Source organism: Miniopterus schreibersii (assembly GCF_964146895.1).
Source record: "Miniopterus schreibersii genome assembly, chromosome: 6".
Taxonomy (NCBI): Eukaryota; Metazoa; Chordata; class Mammalia; order Chiroptera; family Miniopteridae; genus Miniopterus; species Miniopterus schreibersii.
Genome location: NC_138107.1, coordinates 65,327,014 through 65,349,748, shown reverse-complemented (window position 1 = coordinate 65,349,748; position 22,735 = coordinate 65,327,014). Strand labels below are relative to the sequence as shown.

The 22,735-nt window shown below is 34.2% G+C and overlaps 1 protein-coding gene across 2 annotated transcripts in view; it reads right to left on the bottom strand.

Annotated features, from left to right (window-relative positions):
• The window catches only part of NKAIN2 (sodium/potassium transporting ATPase interacting 2), a gene marked incomplete at its 3' end in the record, with an annotated part of 758,467 nt that overhangs the window by 325,579 nt on the left and 410,153 nt on the right, over positions 1–22,735 (bottom strand). For both annotated transcript variants that reach the window (XM_081140145.1, XM_081140146.1), the window contains exon 3: positions 6,076–6,156. In XM_081140145.1, the coding sequence (XP_080996271.1) occupies positions 6,076–6,156 (81 nt within the window). The remainder of the gene's footprint in view (positions 1–6,075; positions 6,157–22,735) is intronic.

Here is a 22,735-nt window from a genome sequence, read left to right as displayed (position 1 = left end):
AACATCAGGTACTTCCCTCCCATACAAGCCACAACCTGGGTATGTGCTCTGACCAGGAATCTAACCTGTGACCTTTTGGTGCACAGGGTAACAATCAACCAACCGAGCCACACTAGTCAGGGCAAATCATTCTATATTTTGAGAATTCTATGTTTGGAATCACTGTATAATTGAATTTTCTATATATCTTTGAAAATATGTATCCTTTTATTGTTTGGTGTAGTGTTATAATATGTCAATTAGGTTAAGCTTGTTCATTGTATTAAATAGATATTCTATATCCTTTTTGAATTTTGATGATTGATGTGTTCAAAGAAGAGTGTTAAAAATCTCCTGTTGTGATTGGCTATTTCTCTTTTTAATTCTGTCCATTTTTATTTTATATATTTTGAAGCTATAATATTTTATGCAGTTAATACTGATTACAACATCTTCAAGTGCATTGACCTTTTTATTATTTATCTTTAGTTGCTTTAAACATTACCTTGTCTGATATTAGAATTATTACATCATTTTTGTGTGTATATCTTTTCTACTTTTTCTTAACTTTTCAATTTAAATCATTTTATTTAAGGTGTTTCACTTATAGTCAATATACAATTGCATGTTGTGTCTTTATCTAGACTGAAAAATCTTAATCTTTTAACTGGAGTATTTAGTTTATTTACATTTAATGTAATTAATAATATATTTTGGATTATAGCATCTATCTTGATATTTTTTCTTGTTGCCCTCCCGTTTTTGTTGGTTTTTCTCATTTCTTAGTTTCATTTGGAGTAATCAATTATTTATATTATTTACTTTTTTTTAGCTATAGTTGGGTATTGTAGATATACTTTCTTTTAATCATTACTAAAAAAATTATTAATCCTTGAAATATTATAATCTAATATAAGTATTAGCTTTACCATTTCCATGAAACACTAGAAACTTAAAACACTTCGACAACTTTCTGCCATTTGTGTTATTTTCATGCATTTTAATTCCACATACATTTAAATTCCATAACACTTTACAATTATGGTTTTGTGTTTTTTAATTCACATATCTATCTTTTAACTTTCTTGAAACTCCATTTTTCTCTCAGGGATTTTTCCCCTCCTTGGTATGATGACAATTTCCTTGGATATGTTGAATATAAGGTGACAGTGGAATCGACATGATACTAACAGGAAGTCTGAGATGTGGGATTTGAAATTAGTAACAAGGTCAGGACTGAAGATATTAATCTGGTAGACGTGTAGAAATGATAGTTTAAATTCTTACAGTGGATGCGTTTTCAAGGGAAAGGAGGTAGACAGAGAAGTGGACAGTTTCCCTATTACTCACTTTAGGAGTATCGAAAGGAAGTAGGAAGAGTAAGCAAAGGAAAGGGAATTGAAGAAGAAAGTCAGCAGTTTAATTCAATGCACTATTAAAGAATATAAGAGAAGTTAGGCAATTACTTTTTTTTTTTTTGAATGGCAGAGGCAGGTTTAATGGTGGCACCTTGTCTTTTTTGTATGTTGTAAGGAACAAAACCAACAAAAAAACCCCAGAAATAAGAAAAAGGTTTAATCACATGGCACTTTATAGAGATATCTTAAGCAGTAGGCATTCACATCTCCACATGAACAACACACTGGGAAGCACAGCCCGACAGCCACTCGGGATGTTCCTCACACAGGAGACCCACTGGGCTCTTGGTGCCACAGCCCATGGCCCGGCTCTGTCCTTCCCGCTGGGTGGAAAAGGCACAGCTCAGGTGAGGAGCCAGCCTACGGTGGATAAGACACATCATGCCTTGTTGGTTTGTTTTTCTAATAATTTTTAACCAAATTATAACAGGTTGGTTCATTTCTATTTTGGCCAAAAATTACATTCTTAATTCCTAATTATGTATAGGACATTTTATTCTATAACCTAAAACAAAATCTACTTTGATGGTTGGAAAGTGAAAATTTTCTTATTAGTTCAGTAACTGTTAATTCAAGTTTTCTTAGACTATATACATTTTTCTGTAAAAAAAAAAAAAGCAAAATAAAAAGATATGAATCCAAAAAACTGACCTCTTGATATTTGTTTAACTTAGTCTTAAATCAATTATCAGAGGAATTCTTTATTTATTCGTAATTGCATAGATATTTTTTGCTTCTTGAAGAACAGCACTAATTCAAATATAAAAATTATTATAAGAGATTTCTCTCCATATCATCTTTTTTGTATGAAATCATAAAAGCAAATTTTTATACAAATATTGATTGCATTGAGCAGAAAATATCCAAATATCAGGCACCTTTTTAAATGAGTACTTTTTTTAAAATAGAAGGAATAAAATAGGGACTGTTGCAATAGTACATTGATCCACACAGCCCTCACATCTGGCTTAAAGGATGTGTTCCATATTGCCTACAGTGAATGGCAGGTTTTATCTTCTTTCTGTCTCTTACATTTGCAAGGGGGCAATTTTATTCTCCAAAGCTTTAATAGGCCCCATTCTTACATGGGTTTATTTTATATTATTTTTAAAAGTAAAATTTTTTTTCTAGATCACATAAACAACTATCCACATTATTCAAATACGGCAGCTATCTAGAAGTTGCAATTAAAAGTGTTCATTATGAAACTTACATATCACTAGGTATAATTAATTGCTTTAGGATATGTTTAACTAGGTAAGTGTCTGATAATATAATAAAGCCTGAGGGATATATACCTGAATCCTTAGTCTCAAGGGGTTTAAAAGAAATTGGTTGTTTTAAGTGTAAAATAATCCCTTGATTGCTCCTTCATGTTCTGTAAATTTATTGTTTTATTTCTAAAGTTAGGTATATCATTCACCAATGGTGCCCCATAAATTACAAATGTAAAAACCGAGATTTCAAAATAGTCATGTAAAGAAAGTGTTAGAATGTAATTTTAGCCTAAGAGTAATATTCGATTCTATCACATCCAATAAAATAGAGGCTTTTACAGACCACAAAAGACCACTACATTTTTTCCTTTGTATTACTATTCAAAAATTATTTAATAAATTTTATTTCCCAGGTGATGAACCTAATAGGTAAATTACCACATTAAATGTGTTTACCTTCTAACTACCATGCACTTTGAAGTTAAAATTGTACTACAGAACAAATAGCAGATATTCTCTCTTCAGAATAACTCAGTTCCAGTTGATAGCTGGAATTAGTTCCCATTTCTGTCTATTTGACATGTGAGCAAGAGAATCAGAAGGGTCCAAAACAACACAATAGAACAATAAGATTATTTACATGAGGAATTCTCAAAACTATTAGTCTGAAATTATTAATTCAATAGACATTGAATGCTCAAAGGCAATTGCCTACAAAGTTAGCAGACACTCTGGGTTACAAACTAATGTCAAATCTGTTTCCTTAATAGAAGATCTATTAAAATATCAGCCAAAGTTGTAACACACTGTATGATTCAATAGGATATTTAGTTACAACATTAAATCTAAACCATTAATGTAAACAATGTGGAAATAATTATTATATAATGTATATGCTTGTTGCTATCATCGGTTGCTATCACTGTTTTATACTATATTCCAATTATTTTAATTTAACTGAGATACAAACATTTTAAAGCAGTTTCTCTGGTGGATTAGTTTTATTTTTCCTTAAATGTTATGGGGATAAAATTAAAATATATTCATTGACTATACAACTATGGGTACAAAGAAAACTGAAGATCAAACAGGTCAGTCCTGTGTATCATATCTTTGTAATTAAGCCATTTCATTACTGAATGTACACACTGGGTTGGTTAATGACTCTAATCTCTGTTTTGCTCATTAGTACCAGGTAAACAGTGTAGAAAAAAACAAACAGAAAAGACCCTGTGCAAAATGACCACACAATATTCTAAACTCTAACAGGTAACTAAAGATTGCCTTAACATTCTTGCCAACATTCACTGCGAAGAAATCATGATTTATAAAATATTTTATAAAAATAAACACACTTCTTTCATATATATAAGAATTTCCTCTCTGAATCAATTTCCCATATTTCTCCCTCAGCCTCAAACAAAATGACCCATTCCTATGGTCAAACTATTTTATTTTTTGGTGGGTTGAGAAAAAATTGTTTATATTCTGTAATCTAAGTATTATCAGCAGTTTCTGGAGTCCCATTTTGAGTTTTTATATATCTGTACGTTTTTCAATCACCACTGCTTCCTTCTGTCACTTAAAGAATGTGAGGCAGTTACAGAAGCTAAAGAATTAAATGGTACACATACTCCTTTCTCAAACCTTTTGAGTAGGAAAAGGAGAAAAAATCCTAGTGCAGATAACTATTATAACTTTGCCCTTTATGGTTTTCTTTTAGATTATTTGTTTAAAAATATTAAATTTTCATGTGCTCTGTGGAGCCTAGCATTGGTTTATAAGGTGAAAAGAAAAGAAATAGTATTAACTGCCAAGGGGTAGTCATTACCTGCCTGTGTACATTAGAATAATTCTTAGTCATCTGGGTTGCAACTGTCTAGAACTGTAATGTTTTAGGATGTACCCTTGCTGCGGTTTCATTGCCCATGTCCAAGGTCATGAGATCACGAGCTCTATACTGTGCCTGCAGTTATCACGTGGAACAGCGAACACAATTACAGAACATTTGTGCAGCCTGCTTGGCTCAAATCTCTCTCCCTCCCTCTCTCCTTTTATATTAAACAAACTGATCTGCTAGATCATTTTTACTCAGCCAATATGCCTGAATAAATGCCTTCCAATTTTTAAGGTGATTATTTGAAATTAAAAATATCATTAAAAGTCATTCTAGTGTGGAATTTCTTTGAATAAAATGGGTTAGAGAGCAGCGGAAATATATAAATTGGGTAAGGCATTCAAGTCCTTGGGAAGTGTGTATTGCTTCTCTGGCACGGACACAGCATCAGTCCTGTCTATGTTCTTCCCAGAGTCACCTGAACGATTTCTTTTCATTGGCTACAGCACCTTCCGAAAAGACTGCCTTCTGCCCAGAGCGTGGAGGACAATGCGCTACAAGAATCATAGAAATGCCTCTACCAGGTCAGATCAGCATCCTTGCAAATGCTCAGAGTGCTTTGTAAAACTCTTGCATGCTAGATTAAAAATGTGCATTACTACTACTCCCATCACCCACCTCCCAAAATATACAGCCCTGCAAAGTAATTCCTGGTGACTTTACAGCTCAGTTGGGGTTTTATGCCTTTTAAAGCACGTTATCGTCTCTGGGTTTTTAACATGTCAACCTCTTTGCAGGGTCTTTCTGTTCTAATAAGGGATGGGCGAGAGAACATTTTACCATCTGTCTTTTAAAGTTAATATGAAGAAGTACAAGTTTGCATCCCTCTCAAGCATTTCAAGCCAGATATGTTGTTACTTTGACTGGATTATCTCATTTGATTTACCTGGTATGAACTGCATTCCAAAAGAAAGATCTTGGTTTTAGAGATCGAAAGACTGCGTTATTTCAATAGTAAAGGGATTCGTGGTAGAAAAAGAATAGCAATACACACACCCAAAAGCAAAGAAACATGAGGACAGCACAAACTAAAGAAACCTAGTGAAAAAGAAAGTATTATAAGTATTTTGTAGACTATTTTAGAATAAAATGTTTCTTTTATTTATCTAAATAACAAATTATACACCTCTGATAACAATTTTACTGAACTAAAAACCCATTAATTGTTCAAATTATTGCATTGCTATTTGGGCCCAATCAGGAAAATCTTTAGCAGAGCAATAAGCAAACTAAACGACTTAATCTTCAAGATTTTATCTCTAAAAAAATTCCTATTCTGCTGCAGAAATCTCTCAATCAGTCAATGTTTTAAACGTCTACAGCATGGCCACTATAGGAATCAATGTTTCACATTAGTTTTGCTTAAAAATAAAAATACATTTTTGTGACAACACAAAAACATATCTTTGATGGTAGAAACGCAGAGATCAAGATGAGAGAGCTTCTCAATGTACTTTCGTTCGGGGCCCATCTAAGTGACAAGAGCAGGGTGAGACTCTGCCTTACTTGGGAAGAGGCTTATCAGCACACTGCTGATGACTCAGGCAAATAGATGGCAAATTACCTTTGAGAGGTCCCCAGCCTCCAAATAGAAGCAGATGACAAACACATTCCACGTAACCCACAGGACTAGCCAGGCAGCATACTGTAGAAAAGCAAGAGAGAAACAGCATATAATTAATTTTGAATCAGCTGAGTGAGATTTAAATAGAACTTGAACTTCTGAACACTAAAACATTAAGATTTGTGGGAAATATCAGATACACCTTCTTCCCAGGGAACAGAACGAGATGTGCATTTATCTCTTTTGATATTTTTCTCACTGTTATGAACTCATAGTATTACAGCTTAAACTTGCTTAAAGATAATTTTTAAGTTTTCAGACCAAAAAAACAAAAAGAGTAGGCTAGATTCTATTTTAAGGGACAATGATGGCTTCTAGGTATCTAAAGAATTGGGTGTTCCAAAGAAGTATGAAATACAACCCCTTAGAGGGAACTCATATTTTCCTTTGGCAAAATGAAACCATTATAATACAGCTTTTCTCCAAATTATTTGGGCTCATCCTCAAATAGTCCTTCTGTTTCTGTTTTCTATTTATTTTGTCTTCTTCCCCGAGGATGAAGGTTTCTTACCAAGACATAGTTCTGACCAGTCAGTCAACTAAAATTTTCTAAGCATCTAGAAAATAACATGCTATAAAGATATTGAGGATATAAAGAGCATTGATAAATTCTCCCTGAAATCAAGTCAAGTGGTGAGGGTAGATTTAAAAAAAAAAGATGATTATTATACAAAAATCATTAAAAAAATTCTGAGCATAAGCAAGGAAAATGGGAGAAATGTAAACTTATTCTGAGAAAAACTAGTCCTTCAAAGCTTAGCAGAAGAGGTGAAATTCTTTTCATAAGAGGTGTATCAAACAAACTTCTAAACTTTACCAAAAAAAATCATGGAGGGTTGGACGGACTATGGTGGAAGGGTGCTGTAAACAAAGAAAACAGTTGATGTGAATTTTAAAAAGTGGGACAAGAGAATATCATGTCATTTCTCTGATAAATAAACACCAATGGCTCCCATTCTTTATATAATGAGTTCTAAAATCCTTATTTTATCATTCAAGGGCTTCCATGATCTTGTACTATATTTTTCAGACACATTTCATTTAATCTCTCAAGTCATCATAGATTCCAAATATATTGGATTCCTTGCTGTTCCATGTACATGGAAAGTTATTTGCCACCTTTGTGCCTTTTAAAATGTTATTCCTTTACTCTTTAATAATTTTTTTATCCCTTAGGTACTCCTCTTACCATATATCAATATTTTATTTTTCTTCAAGGGTCAATTTAAATATCACCTCCTAAATGATATCTAATTGGGATTGGCTTAGTTCTGCTTAGTGCTCCAGTAAGATCTTGCTCTAATTTCATTCCAAATGTCATATCTATTTGCATAAGCTCCTTGAGAAAAGTGACCATTTAAAAATGTATGTTTACATCTCTAATTTGTTAACTTATAACTTTGCACAAAATAGGCACTAAGAACATATTTTGTAAATCAATAAAATAATGAGGAGCAATGTGAAGAAAATCTTGGTATTTTTCTGATGCAGAACCTCTTCTCCCCCTCAGACCTGGTTTCTATGAATATACTATGATCACCCATGTTGTGTGAGGACTGAGAGCCCTACATGATGAGTTGACATAATACATAATAATTACTCAGCTGTTTTTCAGGTGATGGGTTCATCTAACTGCTGGATAGGTGCAATGCTCAGTGAGACTAAAGTAAGGACAAAACTAAATGGTCCAAGACAAAAGAAAGGGTCTGAGAGGCTGTTTGACTTGAGGGCTGGGGGCTAGAAATAAGGTAAGGAAACTGAGCTGTCTGCAGCCAAGATCTCGGTTCTGGCACAGAGACCTAATGAGACATCGAAGTTTGCTCAGTATTGGGAAGTGTGAATTCATCTCTCAGAATTAAAAAAAACCAAAAGGCTAAAATTTAAACTTATTCAACGGCTTTGAAGATGTGGATTTTAGTTTTAGAAATATAGTGATGTTCTGGGTCCTACTTCAAGGGTAACATGGTGAGAAGAAATAAAAAGTAGAGGTTCCTTTGACTTGGTTTAAGTGACTAAGAAAAAATACAAGGAGGACTGAACAAAGTGTTCTATCATGTCCTTTGTTCATGGTAACATACTTAGGATATTAACCAATATGCTTTCTACATAAACTCATGTAAAAGCTTCTTCCACTAGCTGAACTTTCAGTCTAGACTTGTTTTTTTTGTTTCCCTAATGCATCACATTCTTCACTAGAATGCTTTCTCTTTTTTGACACATTAAAGCCAAAATTGACAGATGGTGTTTTATAAAACAAACCTTTCTTCATTGGGTTTCATTAAATGGTAATTTATTATTTCTGACTTATCATGCTACAAAATTATAAAGCATTTTCTATATCATATTTTATTGGTTTCTCTTTTATAGTATTAATTAATAAAGGTTTTGTTCCCCTTTTTTTAAAATCCTACTATTTTTAAAATTATTTATTGATTTTTAGAGAGAGAGAAAAAGAGAGAGAGACAGAAATATCAATTTGCTGCTCCATTTATTTGTGCGCTCATTGGTTGCTTGTTGCATGCGCCCTGACCGGAGACTGACCCAGAACCTTGGCGTATCAGAACAACGCTCTACCCGACTGAACGATCCAGCCAGGGCTCTCCTTTTTTATCCCCTTGCTCTCAGAGTAATCCAGAAGGATATTTTCATTTTATTGCCTTTATTACAAACCTGTTAGCTCACATGCACTCCTTTTCCTTAAAGATTTGTAAGAGAATCATCACCTTTAGTGACGTGGCAACTTTAATAAACAGGGACACCCACACATTGCTACCAAGGGTAATCCTTCACTTGCATCATTACCCAAAGGCAGGGCTTTATCTAATTTCGCTGTATCTCATTTAACTTTACTCATTAACTCTCTCTCATTTAACTTCTTAGATCATCTTTCTTCATTCTCCTCTTTTTTTTTATTATTATTCTTTTGTGTTGTTGCTTTTCTCATTTTAGCAACTGGCATTTATCTAAATCACATCTCCTCTAACTGGATTGTACATAATTGCCTAAATACTGAAGATTTTGCATCCCCTTGTAATTTGGCCGATGAGTGATTTTTGTCAATAAATCCCATGATTCACACTGTTCAAAAAATTACTCATAATTCTTTCAGAGTGTAAAAATGCATACTAACTTCTTCCCAGTTGCTTCAGCTAGTTGATGTGACATAGCTGACAATGGCTCAGTCTGAATGTAATTGAAAATGATGTACTGCCCAGGAGAGATGACCTAACAGGATAACAGTCTCAAGTTTGCCAGATAGCACCTAACTTACAGTTTCTGCTGCATTTCTTAGCCTCATCTTTTCTTCTAAAAAAAAAAAAAAATCTTATATTTTATGTTTCAGGTAAAAATTATGAGACTATCTGTAACGACAGACAAAGCCCATTTGATGATGTAAATCATTCTTTAAGGGTTGATTTCTGTAGGCCTAAGTAGACTATTTGAGAGGTAGATTTAACTTGAGTCTCCAGCTAAATGGTTAATATTATCAACTGAAAAAAGGTAATTGAATCATCATGGGTTCCATATTGTATTTGGGGCTGTAATGATGAAATCAAATTAGCTGTGTAAGATAAAAATTAGATAAGGTTGTCAATCATGACAGACCAAAATGTTGGCCAGATCCAGAGTCACAGTGATATTGCATGGCATGGTTTTATAATAACTAGAAAGTAGCACCCCAGAGTAAAAGGCTGATAAACATCTGCCTGGAAAACACCGAGTCACACCTTAACAACACTGTCAGTGTGTTTCTACTTCTTTTTCTTACAATAAAGCTTCCTACAATGAAAGTCTATATTTTTTAAGTTATAAAGGATAGGTATTATAGACAAAGCACATGAACTTAATATCAGTTTTTTAGGTTTTCATAAACACATATATGATGTTTTCATTTTTATTCAAATTACATTCAATTCATAGATTAATTTTGGGGAAAACTCCAATCTTTATGGCATTGTATTACCAAAATAATTTCTTCTAGAAAAATTCTGGAAAAAGGAGCCTATCATTTAAGGCAACTAAATTTTCTTATCTTTCTCATTGTTCACAAAGATTCTAAAATCAATTTCAAAATCAATTTCAAAATAAAAATATATGTTTTTATATATATAAACATTTTATATATATATATATACACACACACATATATAAACCTTTTTATATATATAAAACTATTATTCGATAATATCACCATACTTATTAGAAGCTGAGAGAGGGTAGTACAATTCAAACACTGGACACATGATTCCATAAGTGCTGAATTAGAAAAAGAGTTGGACCCGTGAATCAGTTCACGTTTATTAAGCATCAGCAGGATGCAAGTGACTATGACAGATGCTGCAGAAAAACGTTACACGATGTAACTGAATCACTTATTCCCTAAAATGATTTATATTTATCATTGATAGGCAATCACTGTAATATATGGGAATGTGTTCAGGTGTGATTTTTTAACTAGGAAGCAACACTGGTATCAGCTCACCAATATCGCTGATAGACTTCTAATATAAATAAAACAATGTAATCAGTTCTAATGGACTGGGACAGCATTCCTAAGAAGCCTGGATTAGCAAATCATGTCTTAAACAACTTCTTTAAGCATCAGTTTAAAATTATTAACAATCAGGTGTTCTAATATTAACTATGAAGGTGTTTTAATGCATATAACTGTATACCCATAAAACAAATATCCCTGGTCAAAATGATCGGAATATAGTCATCTTTTGCTGAAAGTTAATTATATTTTAGCTCAATTTTCTCAACTGCAGCAGCAGTATCATTTAATCTGCTTAGGCATTCTCATCAGTTTGTCATCCATTGTTATAAATAAACAGCACAAGTGGCCCATTTTAGGACAGTCTGCCTTATGATTTAAATCCTACCTTCTAATTCACAAATCCTGTTACATGTTTTTCATGCTATAAAGCTTGTCCCTTAAGCAACATGCCTATAAAAATACACTATTACAACTTCTAGTTTGAAGAGGGATGATCAGATTAGATAATCAGCCAGAATCTGATAGAAATCTTACTCTAATCACAGATCATTCTGCAGATTGTAGGGGAAGGCTGATTTCTACTTTCTCATTTTTATGAATGCTGCTATCATACGCCCAAGCTTCCTTGTGATTTTATATTTACTTAGACATTGTAAAGATTGCATAACTTTTAGTTCATTTTAAAATCAGTTTTATGTTTTCTCCCAATTACATAAATATCTTATTATAGAAAATATTTAAACTGTACAATAAATATAATCAACAGTATTACTTTATTGTATATACTTCCATTCTTTTTCTATAAATATGTTTCAATTATGTGTGTTTAAATTAAATATGAATCTTGCTCATATTCTGTCACCTAATTTTTTTATTCTTTTCATTTGATTAAAAAGTCTCCTTGAGTACTCAGCAATATATATGCCGCCAATTCAAGGATACACCATGAGTCATTCAACTAATTCTCTATCCTTTAACTTTTATGTGCTTTTTTTATTGTTCTATTTTGATCAATTCCTAGATATTTAGATTATGTTTAAAAATGTTTAGTTTAGTTTGACATATTAAATCATATCTTAATAGAGTTTACTTAAGTAGACTATTTCTAAGACAGACTATAAATGTTAGAATATCCAAGGGGCATGATTTTAATGAACACATAAACATGGCTATTAAATTTTATGCAACTCCAAATAAAATCAGTATCCCCAAAGGTATTCTTTCCTCTTGAAGCAAAATGTGGAATATAATTCCCTTTGAAAAAACAATGATACTCATTCAGCATGAACATACCTATATATGACTAATTTCTCTCTTTTTAATCATGCAAAATATTTTATACCCAGATATTTATAGTAGTGCTACAGCCCTAAGAATAGGGGGATTCCACTGAAAAGATAAATTTTAGTTAATATGGACAAATCCATGAGGCAAATTTCAGTTCAGTGGCCACATGAAAACATATATATACATTTTTCCTAGAGTATTCTAAACTAGGTGCTTGAGTACTTTATAGATTGCAGATATTCATTTGGAGATGCTAATAGATCGGTACGTGTTTAGTAATGAATGAAAACTACATAGTTTCCTCACCCCCCCTCTTAAAAGCACTTTTCCCCCCCATCGGTTTACTAAAGAGCTTGTCATTTACTATCTCAAAAGCAGGACTCAGATCTACTATCTTCAGGATTACTTTTGGTAAATTGGATAAAAATGAAAGCAAAACAAAAAGCAACTGCTTTAGCTAGAAATGCTTTTGGCTGCAAGTAACATAACATTGAACTACAGGAAGTTTACATACAGGGCTTTTAAAATCTTTTCTCAGTCATGAAGTCTGGAAGTGGGCTACTGTTGGCTCAGTGGCTCTGTGCTTCCATGGCTCTGGATCTATACTGTGGGATGTTCTTTCAAATCCTCACACAGTTACCACACCTGCAGGCAGAAAGGAGCTGAGCAGAAAAACTCCCTTCCTTCTGCAATACTTTAGTCTTTCAGGGGGAAAAAAAAAATCCCAGAGGCACTCAGCAGACTTCCTTACATCTTATTAGGTAAAACTAAGTCTTATGCCTATTTTCCTGAACTCAGTCACTGGCAAAAAGGATTAGGATTATTGCGGTTGTTGTAAACCAATTGTAATTCATCCCCTGGACCTGAGAGAGGATTGGACTTCCCTGAGTGCTCTGCTGATCATCCAAATATCTGAACAAAATTGAGATTCTGTTAGTAGAGACTGTGTGTGTGTGTGTGTGTGTGTGTGTGGAGGGGGGAGCCACCTGCCACTGCAAACTATGTACAATCTAATATTTTGTTTCCTTTAATATGCAAATGTGAATAACTGCTAGAATTTCTTGAGTCTCTTTTTTTCCCCTAGAGAAATAGCAAAACCCTTTGCTTCAGCATGACTATACATATTCAAATAAATTGAAAAGAAATTAAGTATTAAGTAAATAATTTCAGATGATCCATGGAGGGAGAAAATGAACCAGAGTGTCTTACAATCTGCAAGATTCAACTTAAGAAGAAAAATATACATTGTGCTACAGGTCTCATTGGAAATGTAAAACATCTATATCTTAATAAGAAAGAAATATTGTGGAAATATTAAGAATATTAAAATAAGAAAAAAATGAACTCTTGAAAGGTCAAAAGCAGAAAGTAAACAATGACGTTTTCAAAAGTTATATAAATATGCTTCACTGTGATATGGCAGATGTGTGGTGGCTGAGAATTTTGATAGAGTAAGCATGGTCTATTTTTTCCCTTTTGGAATTAGAAAAATAACTGGTCTCCTTTCCAGAAAGGTTTTAATCTCTTCTTAGCTTTTCCATTCCTCTGGTTTCATCTTAGATTCAAAGCAATTCTAATAGGTAAACAGCCTTCTAAAATACACAAATTATCCTAATTGGGGGATATGGTAAATCTATTAATATGACCTTTAAAATGTCTACTTGTTTGGTTTAAAAACATCCAAATACAGATGCAGGTCAAAATACTTTTTGTTGTTGCCTTGTTTTAGGCTGACACATTAAGTAAACGTCATTCATCTTGGGTCCTTTATATGACATTAGATTGTAAGTGCGGGCTGAATATAAAGTTCTCCCAAACATTTTAAACTGTTACAACAATATAATCTCCTCACTTGCTTTTGGATAAGAAGATTTCCATCAACATTTTTACTGAGCGAACTTTTTTCCCCTCCCTACATAAACGACAGTACAGACATTTACCAATGTTTCATGTGATATCTGTCTTCTGAATGCCTGTCTTCTTGAATGGATACTGTCAATAGGAAAAGCTTAGTCATGCAGTATCTGGTGGGTGCTGTTTTGCTATATTAGTATTTTGGGCTCAAATGTTCTGATGTGCTAAGAGGCCCAGAAAATGAAACCTCTTAAAGAGATAACCATATCTTCATAACGAAATGTTATTAATTCAATCTTAGAGAGACAAACTTAAAATTATCACTTTTAATGAAATATCTGTATTTAAATGTATACTACATAAGACAGAAACAATGAATAAAGAAAGATTACCCTCAAAAGAACTAAAATAAGTCATAATGGAACATAGGAATTATTTTATTTTTAAATCAGTCAGTTGAAAATGGAAAACTCTCTTACACTCACCTGGTCCAATGCAGAGCATAATTCAGTTTTAAATTATGCATCTTTTGGCTATGCAAAATATATTCTAAAAATAGTAATACTGCCCAACAAAAATGTCCTTTTGATTTCATTTATAGTTTTTGAGTACAAAAATGTAGCTACATGCTTCCCTTAATAATTAAGGCCTTGGGTTTTAAGTGAAAAATTGGATTCGTCAACCAGTGATTTTAATAATCACTTTAATTTTATTTCTTATTTTAATTGTGGTAAGCAGAATGCCCCCTAAATGTGTCTCACACTAATACCCAGAACCTGTGAATATAGTGAGCAATCAATCACTCTGTGATTGTGTTATGCCATAGACATAAAACAGGGACATTTTCCAGCTTGACCTAAAACAGGGAGATTATTCCGGTGGGCCTAATCTAATCACAGGAGTCTTAAAGCAGATAACATTTTCTGGCTGGTGGCCAAAGGGGAAGTCAGAGAAATATGAAGCACTTGAGGCTGAAAACCATCCCAGGCCAATAGACAGAAAGGAAATGAGGACCTAGTTCTACAATCAAATAGAACTGAGTTCTGCTCACAACCTGAATGAGCTGAAAGTCAATAGTCCTCCCCTCCCCACCTCCACCTCCTGGGTCCCAGACAAGAGCACAGGACAGTCACTATCTTGAGTTTTGTCTCAGGAAGACCCTAAGCACACTACTCAGCCAGGCCCACCTGGACTTCTGACATTCAGAATATGAGAGAATAAATGGGTGTTATTGTAAGCCTCTAAGTTTGTGGCGATTTGTTATGCAACAATATAAAACTAATACATTAATATGGAGGTTTTCAAGTTTTTTTATAAAATATTTTTAACTGTCAACTAATTTCTCAGAAGAGGCCAACTGTTATAAATACATTGTATATTGAGTACACTGGATTTAATAGAATCTTTCAGGCTGACTTTTGGCATATGTATTTTTTTAAAATTCTAAGACATTTTTATATATTACCTTAATTTGCCTATACAGGTTTCCATAAATATAATTATTAAGATGATTTATTTAAATTATTTAATAGAAAGATATATCTAGAAGTTAGGAGGCCTGGGTCTAAATCCTAACTCCTTAATGAATCTACCTCTATAATCTGGAAAATATTGGTATTTCTATCTACTTTTGAAACTAACATTTCTGGATGAATGCAAGGTCATTTTATTGTTATTTTTCTGGAGAAGTATATCCTTTCTCACATAACAAGCCTTAGCTGCAAGTAAGTGCCTATGGGCTAGTCCAACAATGGTAATAGCAATAAACAGAGTGTTTCAATCCTCATGTCAGCCACTTAGACCGTCAATCATTTTTATTGGAAATAATGATTGCAGAGTGATATCAACCAAAAGTATTAGCACTGGCAATCACTTTTTGTATTATTATACAAGAACTCTTTCATAAAGAATGTATTTATAATTCCTTAAGGAATATATCGAGAAAATCCATCAGGCCTTCTAATGGCTATCAAATAGTCACATTATTTGCAAGACTGATACTATTTGATCAAATGTGGTGTTGTCAGTAGACAGGGCCTTGGAAAGTATGTTAAAATTATGCCGAAAAATTGATAAATTTTAATGTACATTTAGAATTAAAATGACCTTTGAATGAGAGCTTAATATGTATTAACTTTTCCAAAGATGAAAAAAGTCAAGTAATGATGATCTGCAAGCACTGATAATAGTTATATTTTATCACACACATTAGTTTCTTCCAATTTTTTAAAATCACTCTAAGGCTAAAATTACTAATTCTTAGCTTAAACATAGTGTTCAAGGACTAAAAAGTTTAAAATGTACCTTCCTCTTAAAAATGTTTTCTCCTACTCAAGAGTAAAAATGCATTTAGCCCAAATCAGCGTAAGAAATCAAGTTTTATATTTGACTTGTATATTGTATCTTCATCAAATAGTTATTGTATCTTCATCAAATTACTATGTAAGTCTGTGACTATTTAGCCCAGGTGTTTAGAGCAGTAATGAGGCCATGGTCTTGGATTGGACGCCCATATATGCTCTTTAGGGTTTCTCCTGGTATGGACTACAGAACATTAGTCTTAGCAGACACATGCCTTGCAAATACAAGTTGCAAGGTATTATAAGGTAAGCGAATATGAGGAATGGTAAAAATCCATCTCAACAACTTATAAAATCATGTGTCCTATTTATTGTTGGTGTACCAATAGTGTCATCTTCATTGTATTTTTTGTAATAGAGCCTACATGTGAATTGAAAAAGATCATTAATTTGTGTCAGCACAAACTTATTTCTGTACATAGTTCCAGGGTGACAAACTTATATTTGGAATAAACAGAATTCAAAGAAAGCATTCTAGAAGTCAGACTGCAGTGAATGCTGCGGGCACTGCCAAGGTGCCCCCTTTGGACTGAGGTGCTGATCATGATCCAGCTGCCAGAAGTGTTGCCTGTTGACAGCTCACAGCCAAGTCCCTCGTTGGAACTACCATCAGTCAAAGTGAGCTGCTTGCTTATGATTATGCTCACCTCCAGGAGCAACCCTCATCTCATGACTGGTTGCTAACAATAATGAAGTACAAAGCATCTCAATTCGGGACATTTATGAAAGTCCAGGCCAGCTTCAGAACTCTCCATGGGATCAGCTGAGGCTTCTGGTGCTGCTGTACTATAGTTCAACCTCTGACCCTATCCAGTTTTGATGGCACTGCATTGGAGGAATAGCCACACTTTACAAGCAAGGTAAACAGTGACTTAGACCCCTCAAACTTGAGGGGTCCAGATCCTCAAACTTGAGGGGTCTAAGTCACTATTTCCCTTGAATGGTCTGGATTACATAGACATAACTAAGGGTCCAGAGAACACAGAATGGATAGTAAAGGATGGAGACAAAGTTTATCAATTGCTGTCCCAAGACTAACACTGGGGCTGTGGTTTGTTCCACTAATCCTGCAATTTCACCTCGGAAAAGAAACCAAATACTAACCTACTCACCTGTACAAGCTGTTTCCAGATGGATGGCAGTATTACCTGAAGCAAGTGGATTGTGAAATGCAGAGTATGGAATTCAGTGTACTCTGTGGTGCGCCACCCCGATTTCTCCTCTAGCATTAAGAACTTATTCTTCCACGGTGGCCTGTTAATATCTCACAGTTGAGTCCCTCTCAAGAAACTGATCCCTAGTCAAAGGGAGTTGCCTCACTCAAAATCATGTCCCACTTCTGTAGGCAGCCTACACCCAGTGATAGGTCCACGGGGGAATACAAAGGCCCGCTCATCTTACTGTTAGTAACTTGCTGGACTCTATAACTATTCAAAATATAAAGCTAAACCTATTTTATTATCTTTTTAGAAAGTTATTGATATTTACTCATTACAGCTAGAACTATTTTTAAAAATGAGCACCCTCAAGTGTAATGCTTTATAATTTTGTTTTTAAATAAACCTTTTCATTTTATTAAGCAGAGACAAGTTTATTCTAACAAAACAGATTTACAAAGTTTTTTAGTGCTACGTGTCTTTGTTTACATATAAGGTGCTTATTTCTTGGTTGGAATTTTTAATATGTAGCTCTATACAAAAAACTAGTTTATCATGAGATGGCTAGATTATTGTAGAACTTGATATGCTAAAAATTATAGAATTTCCACAATGTATAAGTAAATATTAAAGTCAGCATTTAAAAGCAAAATGTGTTGTATTTCTACACATTTCTGTTTGTTTCCATCACAAGTAGCCCTTGTTAAAATGTTACGTGCATGTGGATAATGTCAGATAAACTGATTTGCTTGTAAGACTCCAGCCTAGCATTTTCCGAGCAGTCAAGCCAACATTTTCATCACTTCTGAATGGCTCCAGGACAGAATTTGCAGAAGTGGTCCTGCAGTCCAGTGATGAGCTGCATGCCTGTGAGGCAATCACTTAGCAATCGAAGCTCAGGTTGTTCCTTTATAGAGTGAAGGCGACATGACACACTCTGTCCTGGCTCTTCAGTGATGTTTGTTGTAAACATAATAATATCTGTCAAAGAGATGGGAGCTTGCAGAAATACATCCCTGTGTAAAATTAAGATATTACACGTAGTAAAAAGGTTCCTTTATTAACTACTTACCTTGTAAGTGGAATGCTTTATTGATTGTTTTAACAAAACTCTTGTAAGTACAATTATTTATCCAAATGTGTATGAGAGTAGCAAGAAAGCTTTATGGGTTTCTTAGAAAAAGAGTAAAAGGGTCATGGAAAATTTAAAATAAGCAGTGAAAAGAGATTTAAAAAGTGATAAAAGGAAGGCAAGATTGACATGGTTTGGGTGATTTCAGTGAAAACATCTATTCCAACCACTTTCTACTTCAAGAAGTGCCCAAGAAATATTGACTTTTTGAACACTGAGTTGTGGCAGGCACTCTGTCTGGCAGGCACTAACTTTGAGATGACACTCCATGCACTGCCTTTTCTCACTGGCTCACAGTCAACAAAAGGCATGGGAATGATGGTTGGTTAGAGATAATTTAGTATTTAATGTGATTATTTGAATTAGTGCCATGAAAGTTTTGCTCAGGGGCACTAGAAACAGTTATCAGGGCCCTAACTTTGCCTTGTTGAGGGAGGAAAGTTTCAGGTCACCTAAAATATCAGTGAGCTAACCGATTTCTATGTATTTTCTAGCTAAAGCTGCCTTTAATGTTCGCATCTGTCATCCTCTGTATGAAAACAGTTAAGCTTTATAGAAGAAACTACCAGCTGTTTGAGAACCCACACGCACCCTAAAAGTCTTCACAGCTCCATCAAGTTCACCACTTCAAACAAAGGATAAGGCAGTCATTGTACCTGGGGGCATTCACTGAATATCATGGATGAAATGTTTTAAATCAAAATGGTCAACTACTTTTGCTCCATTCTTGCCATTCTGGCTAAATATTTATTCTCATAACACACATTTATTGAGCCCATAAACTTGGCCAGGAGCTGCAGATATAACAATAAGTAGTAAACAGTTTGCCTTTAAAGATCTCTGTCTACTAGGGGAGGTGGCAAGGCGATGAGTAATTTTCATATGTGGAAACATGTTATGGGTAATACAGGAAATAGCTCTCCGTTAAGGATGAATCTTATCCTTGGGAATTTTCAGAGGATGGCAAAATGTCATTACTCAACTGCTTTTTATTTTTTTTATTTTAAAGACCTTCCGAAGAGGAAGCATATTCTTAAAATTTCCTCTTTTGAGCTGGGTTCCTAGTTTTATGGAACTAGACTACAGTTACAAGAATATATTTCTTATAACATTAGAGATAAATGCCATTTTTGATGAAAATTTAAATAAAAAACCTGATAGGGCAAGAGGTAACTAAATATGTGAGCTAACAGCTAATACTTTAAATAAAATGGGAATATATCCAAATGTAAAGACAGCACTGATGATTCTAGCAATTAAAAGAGCAGTAGTCTTTCACACATTCACAAAAGAGCAAGTTCAGCTTTGCCTCAATTAACCCAGGTTTCAATTCAAGGGCAGAAGCCTCATGAGCCAAATGGATCCTCTGCAAAGTCCACAGTGAAAGTGTAATATATTCCATCTGGTCACCTTTCAACATATTTCTTAAAGCTTATTTTAAAACTGTGACCTAATTTATGGCTGCTAACTTCTCTATCTGATGATCTGTCTGTTACTAATTAAAAACTTAGATGTTAAATATACAGAATTATCAATCTAGAAAAATAGGAAATATAAGAGTTGACTTTGATTTTTCAAAACAACAAAGGATAGAATGAAAATGAATTTGTTCTGCCCTTGTACCCTGATGCATAATAAGAGATTGAGGGGACAAACTCAATGAAATTAAAGGGCAAGATACATGAAATGAATGGACATATTTATTTGCCCAGCATGCATAATAACATTTTAGCACCCTCAGTTACAAGAGGTCATTGGAAACAAACAAAAATACCTGGGATTAAAAAAGAACAGAATAATTTTCTAATTAATGAAAACATCCATAGCAAAGATAACTATATTGCTGTACTTCAAGGAGCATTAAATAAATTCTCTGAAAAATCATCTATCACCAATGACATGTGGTAAGAGTTCTCTACATGTCTTTGACATCTTCAGGAATTCTATTGCTGAGTAAAGAGGTAACCAGACCTCTCTGATTTGTTAGCTGACAAAATATAACCCTATATTTTGTGGGGCAAAGTGGGAATGAAATCATCATTTGAATACCAAATTGGAATGCACTGAAATATTAGCTATGACTGGAAATAGAAGTAAGGCTTGAAGTTAGATCTTGATTTAAGTATATTCTCTACTATGTGTTATTTTCATAATTTTTGGTGAGTTACAAATTCTTTGGGCCATAGTTTTCCTACTTATAAAGTAGTTTATTGGGGTTTATCACTTCCTTTCTAGGGACGGGGCAGCAGACCACAGCTTTATCTTCATATGCTAACTCAATTGGACACTAAGGCCTGAAAAGGACCTGCAGTGCACAAATAGCCTGGGTAACCCACCACTGCTCAAAGTAAAGAAGCAAAGCGCCTGTAACCACAATTCTATGTTAAATACACAGAACAATTCTACGTTAAATGCATATACCTGTAGTAAATGAGAATAAACTCCAAGGAGGGAAATGTTCACGAATGTCTCTTGGTTCAGTGTAAGCTCCAGAGTTGTTTACTCAGTGAGCTTTAGAATCTCTTTCCCTTGGGATCTGAGAATAAAAGTGAATGTTTTGTCTTGTGGTCCTGGTCAAATGTGGTGGTGGCTGAGTCCAGGGTTTCTGGGCTGCTAGGTCTTTCTGGCCACAGCTGGCTCCACCTATGTTTAGTGGCACCCATGGCAAGGAGGACTGTGCTCGCATGTGGAAGGCCCTGACCTCTTCTTCATGGTCCCTGAGGTGGTTGTGAGCATGCTGAATGTCTTCCTGAAGCTGCACCAGAGAGAGCATAAGAGACCCAAGTTCGTCACCTACTCCCATCTCCGCATCGGGTCCAAGCCCTTTCCCTGGGGGGATGGTAGCCATAATTTAGGTCATAATGCTCATGTAAATGCGCTTCCAACAGCTATGAAGAGGAGTAGAGAACCTGGTCCACTACCCAGGTTCTTCCCTCCCTTGCTTAGGGCAGGAGGAGGCTTAAATAAATAATTTAGCCTTGTTATTTTAGGGTCAGACTTCGATCACACAAGGCTGTTACTTGTTTCCCTGACTGGGCTACACCCTATAGTTCCACATTTAGCATCATGATTCTGTCATTTTAGTCTCAGTATATGTATTTCTGGTGCAGAAGTACATATTTCTTTTATTGGGTATTATGTTCAAAGTTAAGCTGCAAAGTTGTAAGTCAAAGAAAAGTTGAAGTAAGGAAAGAAAAATATGAAAATGATAGTGGGACATTTTAAGAAAAACCAGTGATACTGAGGGGTAATAATGTTAAGATATCAGAATGTAAAAAAACAAAAAGTCTACTAAGAGGTCATCCTTGTCTTAAGAATTATCAATAATAATTTATTAGCAGATAAGGAAAATGTTGCTAAAATGAAAATACATAATCTGCTTCCTCTCTCCAAAGATGATTTGAAGAGAATGTCAGAAACAGATATAAAACTCAAAAAACAAGATAAAGAATTATTTGAATATCTAGGGGAAAGCATGGCAAATCTGACAAAACTTCAAAATTGGGGTGCAATATAAAACTATAATAAAAATAAAATAGCAAACCATGAGTACTAATTTATACTGCATTTGTAATCTCTTTATGCTAACCCTGCATACTTTTTTTTTTTTACAATAAGTAAAGTAGTATTGCTCACGTTTACTATGCAGCCTATGAAAAACTCTATAAATGCCAAAACTATTTCATGAGGCTTTAGCAGAGGACATGGTATTGAAATTCTGAATAGAAAAGATTTGTATTTAGCATTTCTCTGGCATTAGAGAAATGATTGGAATTTTTTCTTTTAATTAAAACTGTCAGCATGGAAGGATTTAAGGATGATCAGAACAAATCCAACCAGCAAACTTCATTAGCCAAGAAAGTTACAGGAAAAGTAAAAGGCACTGTTTACTAGTGTTATATGAAATGGGCCTACATGTTCGGCATATTTGGTGGAGTTATGAACATAGTGACTCTTATTGTGACCAGAATGTTGGAAAATTCTTCAACTAAATTTCTACAAATTGTGAATAACCTAATAGTTTGATGATCAAAATACTTGAAAGAATATTTTGCTCTAGTCTTTTTTCTGAGTATGAATAAATATATTTTAGATATCTGTAACTTAAGAAAATTAATCAGGGTTCCAGGCAAGATGATGGTGTAGGTAAACATGGTTCTTGGAACCTCCCACAGCCACAACTAAATTACAGAACAACCATCAGAACCACCTGAAATTTAGCTGAACAGAAGTCCTACAACTAAGGATATAAAGAAGAAACCACATCAAGACTGGTAGAAAGGGCGAAGCTGAACGGGCTGTTCCCATACCC